Genomic DNA, 16,615 nt, shown 5'->3' on the forward strand with positions numbered 1-16,615 from the left:
GCCCATGAAGCAATTTTGCATATAGTTTATCTCTTTCTCATGATGATTCTGCATATCGATCCTCATAGCCTCCATCTTCTGAACACACTTTTCTACCACGGTGGCTATGTGATCGGATTGATTAATTTCCATGATCTTCATTTCCTTAATGTGTTTTTCTTCTATAGCCAACAACTTATTTTGCATAGAACTCATTTCCCTGGCGTGATCTTCTGTTAATCTAGCTTGGTTAAGTTCCATGTTCTTAATGAGCTGAGCTTGGTTGTCTTCCATATTCTTGATTACCTGCACTTGATTTAGTTGCATATCCTTCTCATGGTCAAAGTTATTGATACTATAGGAAGATGTAAAAGGTCTAATTTCTTGACTATGCTCTTTAATTTCTGCCCAATTTTCCTAAGACAAATTATATTGTTTGCCAACAACATTGACTTTATTATTTATCTCTACCATTCTACTATCTATGATTCTTTTGACAACAGGGAAAGTAGCATCTTCATGAAAAGCATCGCATGCCCTGCAATAAGGCACAACCTCATTCATTCGACTTGCAGATTCAAGCAGATTGGGAAGCCTCTTCTCACTAGATTGGCCTTTTGTTTGTCAAGTATTATTGCTTTGATTATTATTGTTAATCCTAGGTTGAAAATTATGTGCTTGATCTCTTTCCATTTGGATCAACCTAGACTGCAAAGTACTAATTTCCTTAGCATGGTTAGAGATTAATTTCACTTGGTTAAGCTCCATGCTTTCAAGTTTTTGCAGTAATTTTTGCATAGATCGTCGTCAAATTCTTTAACCTCTTTTCCTTTAGGTTCTTTCAATTTGGTCGAAGCCCTATCAAAACCTGGGATTTCAGACTTCCTAGATGCCTTCTTATCTTTTTCAAGCTCTATAGCTAAAGTTTGAGCAACTTTATAATCACGATTCTTAGCTCGTCTCAATTCATAAGATGTATCAGGATTAAAAGCATCGATATAAAAATCTAGAAGAGATTTATCAGGAGGCTTATAATCTGTAGATATTTCTTTAATAATACCATTAAATCTCTTGTTGAACTCTTCAATCGTCTCGTTTTCTCTCTTTTTTATGACATTGATAGCTTTTACGAGATGTCTCTCTTCTCTCTTATCTCCATACTTTTCCTTAAAGGCATTAATAATCGATTGCAAAGAATCAAATGAATTATCAGCCTTTTCCGTAAACCAATCCAAAGCATCTTTCTCCAAGGTAAGAACAAAGAGGCTCATTTTTACAACTTCATGAGTATAATCAACAACCCTTGCATACTTACCTACCCAAGAACCAAAAGATTTCAGATGAGCATCAACACTAATTGCATTATTGCCTTGAAAAGAAGGCAATTTATCAATCCCATTCTCTGGAAGATCATTAAGATAACCTTGAATATTAGCAAAGTTACAAGGCGTGAACACGTCCATGATGACTTACTTAAAGGGAAAAGGAGGGGCCAAATGGATGCTAGAGAGTGAGATCCTTGCTCAAGAAAAGCAAAAGATCCACAAGAGGTTAGCTTCTAGTGAAATTATTGTAAGAAATGAAAGAAGTGGAGTTGCCACTTGAACATGAATCTAGCTCCAAGAACCAAGAGGCAAAAACCAAAATGTTAGTCGGGGAGAAGCAGATGGATATTAGGGAGGGTTTCTTGTCTGAGAAATAATGGATGAAAAAGTGGAGTTGCCAGCCCATTAGGAAACCAATTGAAATGTCCAGGTGTTAAAGGTGTTGATAGAGAAGATGAAGGGATTAGTGAGAGGAAAAAGATAAGGCGATGAAAAGATGAAGAGATGAAATGGCGTCAGAAAATGTTGTGTCGTTCGACGGGATAATGAATGGCGAAAAATATTAGATGATTAGAAAAATGTCGTGAGGATGAAGGAAAGAAAAACTCTATTCCTGACAACGACACCAAAAAATGTTGTTGCCTAAAGTGTACACCTAAGGCGCAATGCTCAGAGTAGGGCCTACCATTCTGATCCCTACTCACTCTGTTTAAGTTGTCTCCCTACAACAGAGTAATGGGGGTAGACCCTAAATAATGAAATGAAGAAGGATCAGTTGGGAACCAACCAATCTGGGAGACACAATTGAGTGACCAAATACTAGTTTAGATTTAACAAGGCTTAAATGATTCGATTTAAACAATTGATACCAGTGCCTTATGGGGTCAACTATCTTGCTAGGAAAATTAGGACCAAGTACAGGATGGACCACTGCTACTAAGGAAAATGTTATTATGATGAAAAGAGATGCAAGATGCCATTAGCAAAGGGATGAGTGAGTAGTCTTGAGGTAAGATCGTTTAAGGCTCAAGTACTTAGTATTGATTAATTTTATGACAAAAGTACTTAATGAAATAAAGAAACAATCTTATACAAGACAAAGTGCCAAATATCTCAAGTGCTAATAAGATACACAAGATAACCAAAATGACCACAAGATATATGCTCTTAAATGAAGATCACTAATATGCCAAAAATTATAATAACCACAAACCAATAATGATATTAATGTCAAAAAAGAGAACTAGAGCATTTATCCAATTTATGCTTCAACGACAATTCTTCAATAAGATTATCAACGCTCCCTTTAGACAATTAGGATTCTTCCAAGATAATGCCAATGACAATTAGATTCAAACCATTCAATTATCTTCAGATTACTCAATATTATGCAAATGGAGTAAATCACCTTCAATGCTACTTAGCTCAAAGAGAATTATATTTCAATGCAATTACCATTCACAAGTCAAGGCACGAGAAATGCTTTAGAAAGATAAATATCGACTATTCCCAACTTAAATGTTCTTTAGGGCAGCAAGCTTATATATGTGATTTTGAAGTAGGAAATCAAAAGACAACAGACACTTAGACTCGAAATCCAAAATCCAAAAAACCACTAAAATTTGCTGATGTAATCTATGCAAACAACTGCCCTTACAAATGAAACAAAAGCACTTATTTTCAAAGATGATATCTATGACAACAGTTATGTTTTCAGAGACAATAAGAGCACCAAAAAAGAAAAAGATTTATGACAACAAAGAAATGCTTGCTGCAAACAAATATATCAGTCCTCTGAAAACTTGTGACAGTCACCTTCACAATGATGTTAGAGCACTTAATTTTTAGAAATTGTTTTTCACGACAACCATAAGAAAAACTTTAGGACAACAACAAACAAATGTTATGACAACAACAATATGACAATGAAAACAGTAAGCTATCAATGCTATCTTTATGCCAAAAATTTATCGAAAATTTTCCAAACTTGCCCACATGAATTATCAAAAAAATTTAGCCTGTTATGATGTGATTTCCAGAATTATATCAGATATGATATACTTATTACAACCAACAATTAAAATATCAAAATAGGCTTAATGATGGATGCCCAACTCAAGAAATTAATTCCTAATGTATTAGACAACTTAGGAACTGATTTTTAGGCTAACCCACATGAAATTTTGGCGCTATTATATTTCAGACTTTAGAAACATAATTATTTGGAGATAACAGTCACCAAAAAATGTACATCTAGGCCAAATTTTTGATACTCATCAAACATAAGTGACTTGTTAATGTATTTAGCAATTTTTTTCAGTTAATTTCAAACCACTTAGATGTCTTTTTCACCACTATTAGAAAGGTATATGACTGATGTAGCAAACAATAAGGAAAAATAGGGTTTAGAGATCAAACCCTTAGGCCCTAGGCCTTGAAAATCACTTGCCCAAGTTGCCAAAAAAAATTCAATACCTGAAACACAAATTTTTACCAATTTTTCTGCAAAAAACCACCAATGATCAGCTTCAGAAAATTTAAATATTCAGATTAGAAATGGAGCAAGGGGAATCTAGGGCCAATGAGGGCTAGCACTAGGCCCAATAGGGCTAGTGTTGGGCTAGGAGAAGACAAATCTGGGCTTAGGAGCCCCAAAACTTGAAACCCTTGTTTTGAAAAAATTATTTTGCTTCAGATCTTTAGATTTGTTGCAAAATCTTCAATGGTTGGCCTTGCAAAAATTTTGGAAACTAGATCTTGCCCTCCAGGGCCTAGATCTATCTTAAAAGCCAAAACTTTCCTCAAATAATCTCATATTTGAAGCCTTTAATGAAAGATCTTATCGTTTCTTCCCTGCAAACAAAAGTTTAAGCCCAGATCTTGCCCTTCAGGGCTTAGATCTAGCTCAGATCTGAATATTTCCTTGGCTGATTTCTCAGAACTATTCCTGCAAACAATCTTTGAGTCCAGATCTTGCCCTCCAGGGTCTAGATTTGCAAATTTTCTTGGCTGATTTCTCAGATCTATTCCTGCACAAATGAAAAGAGAAAAACCCAATACCCAATATGTACAAAAATAGAGAAAATCCCAAAAACCCAAGTGTTAAAATTCAAAATTATGTTACAAAATTTCAGATTTACATAAGTAAATAACGGATGTATACAAATAATTTACAGATCTATCAGATCTGAGGAGTATGGGTCCAACTCCTCTCCCAAATCTATAAATCTAAGGCTCTTTCTAAGCCAAATCTAGCTATTTAGCACAGTTTTTTGAAAATAAATAATCTTTTAAATTTCAGGTACTAACTAGAAAATCCTTGCAAAATATATTTTGTTAGATAATCTCGGAGTTTTAAGCTGAAAGGCTCTCCAAATCTTAAGTTTCGGGAGTCGGTTGGTCCAACCAATGACTTCCCCAAACGACCAAAATCTCTGAATAAAGATGACTTCTGCATATTTAAAATATAAGTAGTCAAATTATTAGAAGTATAAAATACGATTAAATCTTCAAAGCTTGAAGATACTTGCCAATCAAATAAAAATATTAATGCTATCTTAAAACCCAACAATACAAGCAAGATACCTGTCCAATAAATTGATCTACAAGAGCCATTAACCAAAAACTTAAAAAAAAAAAAAAAAAAAAAAAAAAAAAAAAAAAACACGTTACCATAAGATACCAGAGAGGAACACTGCCATCAAGTAAAACCATAAAGACTTTGTGTTGTATCATTCCATAAAAGTTTACAAGAGCTTGAAGAGCTAGTACACGATCAAAAGATTAGATGAAAAAATAGACTGACACCGACCTCTAATTTATATGTAAAGTCTCTAACAGCTAGTTGGTTTGATCCCTGTCAAATAAATTAACAATCTCGATCGCTCATAAAGATTTAACTAATCTTTAATCATCACTATCGAAATTATGAAAAAACGATATTTTCATTTAATTGATTTTTAATTAACTCAAAATTAATTATCTTGAGTTAATTTCCTCAAAATTAATTATTTTGAGTTAATTTCCTCAAAATTTTGACTTTAACTTAACCACCAAGCCCCAAGGGTCCAAAATTTCTTGATTTATTCAATATTCCCTTCGCTGGGGACCTCCAAAAATTAACTTCTTTAAAACCCACAAATTTCACCATTGGAGAATTTAATTTTACCTATGACACAATTAATTAAATTTTTGGCTTAGGATTTTAATTTAATTTAGCGAGAAAATTTAATTAATTTACTTATGAGGGGATTAATAATTTTTCCAACCCTCTAATATTTAGCTATGGTGTCTAATTATGAGGGACCATGCAACAAATATTTTTTACATCAAGATATTACAATTTAATAAATGAAGGGGGAACACCCGTTTGTTATAGACCCTCAATATTTACCCATTTCTACAATACAAAATATAATCCAGTAGACCAAGTGACTTGTAATAAAATAATCTAGCCAATTAGCTAGGATTATTCCCAAATCACTTTTACATAGACTCGATCTAAAACACTAGGACTCGCCTAAGATCTTAGCGACAAAATCCATTCTCGCTTTGAGGTAAAAGTGGAGGGGAAAACTTTGCTGATCGTTTGTGTCTAGAGACACAGATGAATCTGTGAAACAAAAAACCTTGTAGAATGGAGATCGTCACCAAAACCATAGGTTTACCTAGGCTATTAAATACAAACATGATCATATTATGATTATTTACATTATACATATGCAAAATGGGTTCATATCTTTACAAAACTGCCGACTGATGATGAAATCTGAAAGGCGTGGACACTCGAACATGATAGATCCCTTTTGCGAAAAAAGACGTGTATTGCTATGGGGTCGTTGACACAGAGTGGTCAACACTCAGCATATGGAGGCATGATTGTAGGAAGTGGACATCAAGAAATAACTTGATTTTAGATTTGGAAATACAATGGTGGTTTGCATCTACAAGTTACAATAGACTTGGACTACAAGATATGTTGTACAATGTACATTTCAGGGGAGTGATATAAAACATATGACTTGCTAGAGTTGATGGAATAAACCACTCTAAATGGATGGCACTATTAGAATAATACTATTTAGTGTTTAATGCTCATTCTTATTAGCTGTTGCTATTTTTATCTTTTTAGTATTTTCTTAGATGAAACTGGTTGTTTCTATTTCCTAATAGAAACTTGATGTTTCTATTACTGTAAATATCTTTGTATTATTATTGAGCTTCATTTTTGCTCATGAATCAATTCAATTCATTCATTGATTATGGTATTAGAGCACAGGTATTTTTCGAAATAATTTTTCACTGTTTGAAAAATTTTGTTTCATTTCGAAATTGCTCTTTAGGGGTTTGGATTTTTAGTTATCGTGGCCATGTTCGAATTTTTTTTTTCTCCAAGGGTTAGCATCTCCATTTGCAAAGAACCCTCTGTGTATGTCCTGCTTGGTCTGAGATCTGAAAGCTGTTTTTATATTTACCGAATCAACAGAAAAATTGAGAACAATCCATGCAGAAATTCGAACCAGTAATCGGACACACAGATCTTGAAGAAAGATCATTTGGGCTATGATGTTTTGATTGGATGAGATAGTCCAACGCCCGCTCATCTGGTGGCTACAGCTTCTGTCGCGACTGCACCCTTGCGCCCTGTTCGATCCGAGGGTACCTGTTTCTAGAATCTGGGACGTCTGCAGTTTTTCTTGGTGCGGTGTTGAAGTGGTTCATTTTTGCCCGTTTCATTTTGAAGTGCACCATCACGAGGCCAGTCTTTATCGAAGCCCTCAGCAAAATCTCGTTTTTTTTTACCATTCTAGCGCAGCCATTTGCCGTGCGAGGCACCGATTTTTGTTTTATCTTCGTTCAACGTCGAGAACATTTTGGTGGGCCGCCATCGTATGCCCAGGCACCGTCAGAGGTTCAGAGCACGAAACCCTGAGTTCTCCATTCTTCGTGACTACTCAGTCTCGACAAATCCTCAACGTTCAAACAGCTTCTACGTAGTTCACGTTCGATCGATCCCTGAAGACGCCTGACATCCACGCGGAAGCATTCGACTGTTTGAAATCCACACAGAAGCATTCGATTGTTTGAAAAACAGCGCTGGGCATTGATACCCCGTGCCAAACGAACCATCTGACGCCGTTCGCGTTTGCAGCTGTGCAATGGTCAATAAACTGCCAGTTTAATACAGTGCGTGTTTGGCGTAGTGCTCAGGTACTGACGCTCACCGTTTGGAGAAATACTGTGAGTGTTCTTCGCTGCAAGCTGAGAAATCACGCACGCTTCCTCGCTAATCCGTCATGCTTCCACATTCCCGAGAAAGTCCCACAGTTCAGAAACGGAAGTTCTGTAATAATTTTTTTATTTTTTTTTTAATCCCATCGAGGAACGGGATCAATCTCAGAGGAACCAAATTTATTCAGGAGTTCGAGTTCAGACTTGTTTGAAGGATAAAATTGTTGTAGCTCAAGCTTCTCTGTCTAGCAGAAATCACGTTCTTCCTACAGGTCAAATTGATTGATATATTGGTGGAGTTGTGCTAGGCTTGTGGCTGAATTTAGGACCAAGCTGTCTCTGTCCCTGACCGTGTGTAACCATCTCTGCCGCTGTGCATAGAGCATACTATCTGTGGGCAGTGTATTTCTCTTTTAGCCATTTTCTCAGTCATATTTGCTGGCATTTGACCAAGAGTTGAATCTTATTTCCAGCACTTGTTCGTTTTTTGTTGTTGTTGTCCGGATCTATATTAAAATCTGTATCAGACTCCTTTGTTGTTTTCCGTGTCTTGGGAAACGTATAGATGGACTCTCTGACTGGTTTATTGACTTCCGAGCAGACAGAATCTGCCTTTCACGCCTTTATGGCCAAAAGGTCTTCAGATCATGTCCCGTCTTCTGCCTGGTACATTGACTTTGGTGCATCACGCCATTTCTCTCACAGGCGTGACTGGTTTATTGACTTCTCACCTTTCAGTGATTCAGTGGTATTCGGCGGAGGTGAAAAGTACACAGTGGTTGGCAGAAGTACAGTTCAGATCAAGTCTGGTGGGCGCACACTCATCTTCCTGAATGTGTATTATGTTCCTGGTATGGAAATTAATCTGTTGTCTGTCAGCCAGATTATGAGGAACTCTCCTCAGCTTGATGTAGTGTTCAGTGCGCACAAGTGCTCCATTATCGACAGGGAGACTAGTCTTACAGTTGTTGTTGGCCTAGAGGATCATGGTCTATACAGGCTTCTTGACACTGGTGATTCTCCAGAAGTGGCTCTAGCAGCGCGTGTTTCTCCCATCAGCACTCTGTGGCATCAGCGATATGGGCATCTAAACATGCAGTATCTCTCTCAGCTCTCTCGGGAGGGACTTGTGTCAGGGTTACCTGATATTCAGACTCAGCAGTTGGGCGTATGCGGCGCTTGTCAAGCTGGCAAGCAACATCGGTCTTCATTCAAGGATGGAGAATCTTGGCGTGCATCTAAGGTACTCCAGTTAATTCATGCTAATATTTGTGGTCCTATGAATACATCTTCTATTACTGCTTGCAAATATTTTTTGCTTATTGTAGATGATTTCAGTAGAAAGATGTGGGTGTATTTTCTAAAAAATAAATATGATGCATTTAGTACCTTTCAGAAGTTTAAAACCTTAGTTGAAAAAGAGTCTGGCTGTAATATCATGACTCTTAGGACGGATAACGGGGGGAATTTTGTTCTTCTGCCTTTTCCAACTTCTGTGATACTCATGGCATCAAACGCCAGTTAACTACACCCTACACTCCTCAGCAGAACAGTGTTGTCGAACGCCGCAACCGTACGGTTATTGAAATGGCTCATTCCATGTTACAACACAGGAGTGTTCCGAACAAATTCTGGGCTGAAGCAGTATTTACTGTTGTCTATCTTCTTAACCGATCACCCACTCAGGCTGTTAAGGGGAAGACTCCCGAAGAGGTTTGGTCTGGCCGTAAGCCTAAGATCAGTCACCTCAAAGTATTTGGCTTAGTTGCATATGTTTGGATTCCAGTTGCTAAGCGCTCTAAGTTGGATTCCAAAAGCCAGAAACTCATGATGACAGGGTACAGTGATCATCACCACGCCTATAGACTGATAGATATAGCCACTGGTCGTCTTAGCTTCAGTCGGGATGTAGTATTTGATGAAGACAGAGGATTCTTTCAGTGTTCTCCTTCTGAGCAGTGTTCTGAGGATCAGCCTCATAGTGTTCTTCTTCCAGTAGGTCCACCTGATGGGAGGGATGATGCAACATCAGTGTTTGATAATACACTACCTGAGCTTCCTCTGGAAAATAACCCTCCTCATGCTGCCCCTATTGTTCTTGAGCCTTCTCCACCTCATCCTGATATTGGTTCCTCTACTCTTCGGCCTAAATGGTGGGCTAAAACCATTGGTGATCTCCGGGATGATGAGCTCCTTGAAGGTAGAACTTCTAGACATAAGAGCAAACAATAGTCTACAGTAAATTTTGCTCTTATGGCTAACCTACACAGTGTTTTTGAGCCTCAAACCTATTCAGAGGCTAAGGGTACATCTGAGTGGGAACAGGCTATGGAAGCTGAATTCCAAAGTCTTCAGAAGAATCACACGTGGACCCTTTCTGATCTTCCTGCAGGGAAAAAGCCCATCAGCTGCAAATGGGTGTATAAAGTGAAATACAAAGCTGACGGAACCCTAGACAAGTATAAAGCTCGTCTTGTGGCTCGAGGGTTCTCACAGAAGGAAGGCATCAACTATGAGGAGACTTTTGCTCCTACAGCCAAGATGAGTACCATACGGCTTGTCCTTGCCCTAGCAGCTCAGTTCAATTGGAATGTTCATCAGATGGATGTAAAGAGTGCTTTCCTAAATGGTGACTTACAGGAAGAAGTCTCCATGACGCAGCCTCCAGGATTCAAGGTTGCTGGTCAAGAACAGAAAGTGTGTAGATTAGCTAAAGCACTCTATGGATTGAAACAAGCTCCTCGGGCTTGGTACATGAAAATTGATCAGTACCTGACAGATCATGGCTTCCAGCGGAGCCCATCTGATGCAAACCTGTATATCAAGCATACTGGTGATGATATTTTGTTTGTGGTTGTCTATGTGGATGACCTTATCATTACTGGCAGCTCTGCACATTTGATCCATGGGATCAAACAAGACTTATGCAACACCTTTGATATGACAGACTTGGAACTTCTTCATTACTGTCTGGGGGTTGAAGTCTCGCAGACTGAGAACAACATCTTTCTCTCTCAGTCCAAGTATGCCAAAAATCTTGTGGATAGGTTCAGAATGCAGGATTGCAAACCGGCCACGACTCCTATGGAACCAGGACTCAAACTTTCAGCTCAATCATCCTCCCCCCTTGTGGATGAAACTTTATTCAGGCAATTAGTGGGCAACCTCATCTACCTTACTGCCACTAGACCTGACATCAGTTTTGCAGTGAGCTACATTTCCTGCTTCATGTCAGCTCCTAAGGCTGATCATTGGATAGCAGCAAAACGTGTGCTACGATATGTGCATGGCACCCCTGATTATGGACTCCTATACACTCGAAGTTCTGATCCTATAGTCAGTGGTTACACAGATTCTGACTGGGCCGGTTCGGTTGATGACCGTAAATCTACAGTTGGGTATGTGTTTAGTCTAGGATCCGGTGCTGTCACCTGGACTAGTAAGAAGCAGCAGGCAGTGGCTCTCTCCTCAACAGAAGCAGAGTATCGGGGAGCAGTTAAGGCATCCTGTGAGGCAGTTTGGCTTCGACGTATGCTTGCAGATATGCATGTTTCCCAAACAGGTCCTACTCCCTTGTTTTGTGATAATCAGGGAGTGCTCAAACTTGCCAAGAATCCAGTCTTTCATGAACGAACAAAGCATGTGGAAACCCATTGCCACTACATTCGCCAGCTTGTTGAAGACGGATCCGTTCAGTTATGATATGTTCCCACAACGGAGCAGCCCGCAGACATCTTCACCAAGCCTCTTGGTCCTGATAAGTTTGTAAAATTCAGAGGGTCTATTGGTGTTGTAAATAGATTGAGCATTAAGGGAGGGTATTAGAATAATACTATTTAGTGTTTAATGCTCATTCTTATTAGCTGTTGCTATTTTTATCTTTTTAGCAGTTTCTTAGATGAAACTGGTTGTTTCTATTTCCTAATAGAAACTTGATGTTTCTATTACTGTAAATATCTTTGTATTATTATTGAGCTTCATTTTTGCTCATGAATCAATTCAATTCATTCATTGATTAGGCACTTACATAGTTTGTGGCAAGGTATACTCTACTTTTAAAACCAACTAATGTTAGCCTTTAGGTTGTTAATTTGTACAAAGTGGATTTATGAAGTGCAACATTTGCATGGTGTTTGACAAGACTAAGGATTTTTTAATGTTCTTATAGTGAATTCCACATGAAAACATTGTGGTATTTTACTATTTACAATAGATGGTTATTCTCTTGGATGAAGAATTTTCTTCAGTTGTTTCATGTTTAAACAAAGGAATATGCATATGTCTTTAAGTTTTTACTGCTCATGTTCATGACAAATTTGCAAACGAAATCAAGTTCAAATTTACCCTATCACTTATGCCTTTCTTAGTTGTTAATGTTACCAGTTCCCATTTGTTACAGATTCAGATCAAATCTTAATTAACCCAAACAATTGGAAAGACAAGAAAACCCCAAAATTTGTCTATTATGTAATATTGGATCTTTGTAATACAGTGAAAACAGTCTGCACAACATAGGTTCCCATTGGTTTGTACACATAACACAGTCATGGAGAAAGGTCTGGAAAACTGCCTGAAATTTGTGCTAGTTTGCCAATATATTACACTTTTCAAACATAAAATGAAAGAGGGTTACTTGCCAAGGGTATTGATCAGCACAAAAACTAAGTTTAGGGGATTCAATTTCTTATTGCTTGTCAAATTCATGGATTAATTTTACCATTCAGATGTAAGATTGAAAATATCAAAGTGGACAACATATAGAACTGCCACTCTATAACATCTTGAAGTAGTTAATCGAAACTGATCCTAAGTGCAATATTGAATATATTAACCTGAATGACTGAATAATTGGTAAAGGAATTAAGCAAGATCCCTCCATGAGACATAACATCCTGCCCAGCAATTTCAATTGCATTCCCCCTGAACACCAAACATCTAAAGATTTTTCATGATAGCAAAATAAAATTGATCAGAATTTCTCAAAAGACCATGGAAAATAACAGTACTTTAAATCCACAAATCCAGATCCAGAGGATACCTGTAAAAAGAAAAAGGTGTTTTCCTCTGCAATAGTTTTAAACCAGCTCTTTTTTAAACTTCCCAGGGAGCCAAAGAGAAGTGTTCAATAATAGTTGAAACATAAATAATTCCATTGTTAGACACATTTTAGAAAACTGAAATTACTCCATGGAAAGCCATCACTTGTCTATAATATGCTCCTTTCTTGGTATAATACTATAAGGAGTAAAGTTCTCTCACTGCAATTCTTTGGAATATTATTATCAATTACAGGGCCATACTTAATGATCCACATGAAATCATGACTGGGTTTTATATAAGGTCCCATATTTTAGAAATATAAAGTAGCTTAGGTTTTGTTGAGAAACAATCCACATTCATTTGAGACAGGTTTTGACAGTGAATGTGCTCAGTTAGGAGTTGACCAGGAATACCCACCCGACTGTATAATCATTTTTTCCTGTATTATGAGATGTTTGCATCAAGCCACAGAAACAATGGTTTTTCCACAATATTTTATGCTTTAAGAGACGAACACAGTCATTAGTCTAACAATCAGTTCTTACTCAAGTGATGCTTAGATAGTGTAGCTGAAATGTATATTTTTCTTGGATTTTTTGGCACAGATGTAATAGATTGTCTTCAGTATCAAATGAAACAACGAGTTCTAAAATAATATACTACTGAAAAAGGTAATTGACATCACATGTATGAATAATTTCAATACTTAAAATTTTAATAAAAGGGTAACTGCCCCAGAAATTTTCTACAGTGAGTGAACAATACCATTAGATGAATACTACCAAAAGAAACAATTCAATTTTAACTTGGGCTTATGATTGAGAAAATTGAGTTCCAATGAAATATCTATCTAATTATTTCCTTTGCATTAGGTTTCATGGTTTTTACATCGGTTGCCTCAGAGGTAGTTGAGCCAATTGTTGGACTTAACTGCTAGTATGCTAAGTTAAATTTGTCAACTTAGTTCCAGGATCTAGGATTTGATTAATCTGGTAACACTGTTCTGAATTACTATAGTACTAATCATGTTCTTTTGGAGCAGTTCTTTTTTTTCCTCTCCTCTTACACAGGATTGCTCTCTACTTTATTTTCTAAGGTTTACCTACTTGAGTTTAGCCTTTGGTTTTGTTACTTTGTTATTTGTCTTTTGTCTTTTTACTTCTCTATAATTTTATTCTTGTGTCTTTCCTATTCACTGTTCAGTGGTTTCCTTTGGCATTACCAAATTGCTGTTCTAACTTCTTGCTTGATGTACTTTTGAGTCCCATGGTCCTAATCTGGTCATTTTTTGACATTAATATAATTGCTTCCTTCCTTCTTCATTTGTAATCTGTATTACAAGTGCCAATTGTTGACTCAGTGCTAGAATATTTGATTGAAGTTCTCTGGCTTTACCAAATTTTGAAATCTCCTAAAGGTGGTGTTTTTATCAATATAGTTGAAAAACCTACTCATCTTATGGAAAGCATGTTTTCCCAAATGATGTGCAATGCCACATGACTTGTAAACCATGCCATTTGCCTTCTAAGTGATTTGGACATCTTTTCATTTTGTTTTTTTTGGAATGCTCACAGATATCCCAAGGCCATAGAACTTTTTGAATCTGTAGCAAGAGAATCCATCAACAACAATCTTCTGAAGTACCATGTCAAGGGATATCTCCTCAATGCCGGTCTTTGCCAGCTTTGCAGAGGGGACCCAGTGGCACTGGACAATGCATTGGAAAAATATCAGGTTGTTCTTATATAACATTTCTTAGATTTTCTGCATTATTACAAATCTGACATGTGTACACAGTTAAATTGATAACAATGCAATTACCTATGCAGGAACTTGATCCGACATTTCCAGACACACGAGAGAGCAAATTCCTATCTGTGAGTCTCCTATTCCATAGTCATAAAATATTGTAAACATATTTTTTCAAATTGATTGGGCACATCTTCTTTTCCTTTTCTATTTTGTTTGGTTTGTAGCGAACCATATATTCAGGAGGCTGACTAGTTGTTTTCTCTTTAAATTTTTAGGATTTAGCGGTCTCTCTTGAGGAAGAAGATGTGGATAAATTTACTGATGTGGTGAAAGAGTTTGATAGCCTGACTCGACTGGTATGCTTTCATCTGGTCTAAAAAGGGTTACTGAAGATGATGTTTATTCATATATTTGTTTTTATGATTTTTTTTGCTTGACCCTATAATTTGAACCTTTTAGTGTGTTCAAATTGCAGAAGCAAGATGCATATGTAGGAACCTTGAAATCTCCTTATAAAGCATTGTTCAAGGCTAAGTTGTTATACATGAAGAAACAACTCAAACTTGTTTGAGTCTTTGTTCATTGAAATTTAGAGGGAGAAAATCTACACTTTTCAGAACCTAATACATTCATGTTATGCACCAAATAACCACATAAGCATAAGAAACACTAAACTCAGTAATGCCATGCCTAAAGGAGATGAATGAGTGAAGGAATAAGGCACCTCTTTGAGGGTGCTACCTCCTATTGCAAGATATCCAAATGAAAATGAAAAACGCAAGATGATTCAACAAATGAGTCTCCTTCATGTATATATAGGAGATGAAGAGGATTAGAAGGCATCTTTCCAAGTCACATCTTTTGTAGGCAGCTTCATCCACTTGATGAGCTACTCAATGATTGCTCTGGTCCTTAGCTGCTTGATCTGTGTTTTAGTGATTGCTTGGGGTTTTAGTATGACTTTTCCCTCTTCATCAAGCCTTGGTAGTATAGTTTGAAGTTGAACTGGAATCTTGTCCCCAGTTACCTTTTTTAAGCAGGAAACATGGAAGACCAAATGGGCACATGAAGAAGGGGGAACTCCAAACTATAAACCATATAACCAATCATCTTCAACACTTTATAGGGACCATAATACTTGAGTGATAATTATTGTCCTCCATTTGTTGTTTGATAGGCATTTTTTTTGTTTGGTTGTAGCCTTAGAAATACACAATCTCCCACTTCAAAGTTCCTTTCTGTTTATGACCCTATGGGTTGTATATATGGGGTTGAATTTTTATGTAATATGTTGATTTTTTTGGGTAGCATCAAGAGGTATTCCTGCAATCCAGGAGGTCTCCTAATTCAGCCTAGGAGAATTGTAAAAAAAATATTTTTATTTTTATTTTTGGGGCACCAAGTCGGCCCAACATGAAGGGACGTGTCCCTTCGGGGATTTTGCCCCATTCGAGTACTATATATTAATGATATTATATCTCATTTTACACCAAGCACGTAAGCTTCTTCATTTTTCTAAGGCCTCTTAGATAGTCGAATAAAGAGCAAGGACTATTTTTTTTGTGTCGAAGAGGGAAGCAAGGAGCTGAGCATGAAGAAGGCCAAGTTAGAAGGTTGCAAGGGCTGTTGGAATTGATTTCTGATAGAATTGACGAAGGTCGACTAGTAGAAATTTGACTAGGTTGGACTAGTAGAAATTTGATTAGGTTTGGTTGATATTTGGACTTCGTTTTTGCCTTTGATTTCTAGACAATTTGGAAATGTAAACTTTGTTGAAGAATAATTTCTCCTAGAAGAAAAGTTTTTGGGTTTTGTCGAAAGTGTGGGTTTCCCAGGGTAAATTTGTTGTCTCTATTGTGTATGGTTGTCTCTTTATGATCTTTACTACTTTCGCTGCATTTACGGTTGAAATGTTTTGTGTATAATTGCTCAATGATATTAGTGGAAAAAGATAAATTTTTTGAAGTTCATTATGTAGTAATTATCAGATCAAAAGGTTGGTTTCTACTATGCATCTTGTAGAAAACTCAACATGGTATCAAATCTTGTTAAAAAGTAGTGATCCAAGACAGTCTAGACAAGGAAGACAAGCAAGTGCCTTTCATGTTCTAAGAGGCTGAGTTAGTTGTCCCAGAGAAGGAAGAATAAGAGGTTTGTGCATGAAATATGTTCTAGTGATTTCGATCTGTGAGAAGGTTTGGTCAAGAGAAAAAGGGAAAGTCGAGGTGGAGAAGAGTGTGCAAGAAGGTCTACTGGTAAGGGTCGTAGCCAGTCTAGGGCTAGCCATA

At 37.0% G+C, this 16,615-nt stretch overlaps 1 protein-coding gene across 1 annotated transcript in view; it reads left to right on the forward strand.

Annotated features, from left to right (window-relative positions):
• The window catches only part of LOC149227342 (alpha-soluble NSF attachment protein 2-like), a 249,567-nt gene that overhangs the window by 118,463 nt on the left and 114,489 nt on the right, over window positions 1–16,615 (forward strand). The window contains exons 7-9 of the mRNA XM_089377761.1: window positions 14,150–14,309; window positions 14,405–14,452; window positions 14,603–14,683. Coding sequence (XP_089233887.1) covers window positions 14,150–14,309; window positions 14,405–14,452; window positions 14,603–14,683 — 289 coding nt within the window. The remainder of the gene's footprint in view (window positions 1–14,149; window positions 14,310–14,404; window positions 14,453–14,602; window positions 14,684–16,615) is intronic.

Source organism: Pinus tabuliformis, chromosome J (assembly GCF_031772625.1).
Source record: "Pinus tabuliformis cultivar Carrire ecotype Pingquan chromosome J, CPIR1, whole genome shotgun sequence".
NCBI lineage: Eukaryota > Viridiplantae > Streptophyta > Pinopsida > Pinales > Pinaceae > Pinus > Pinus tabuliformis.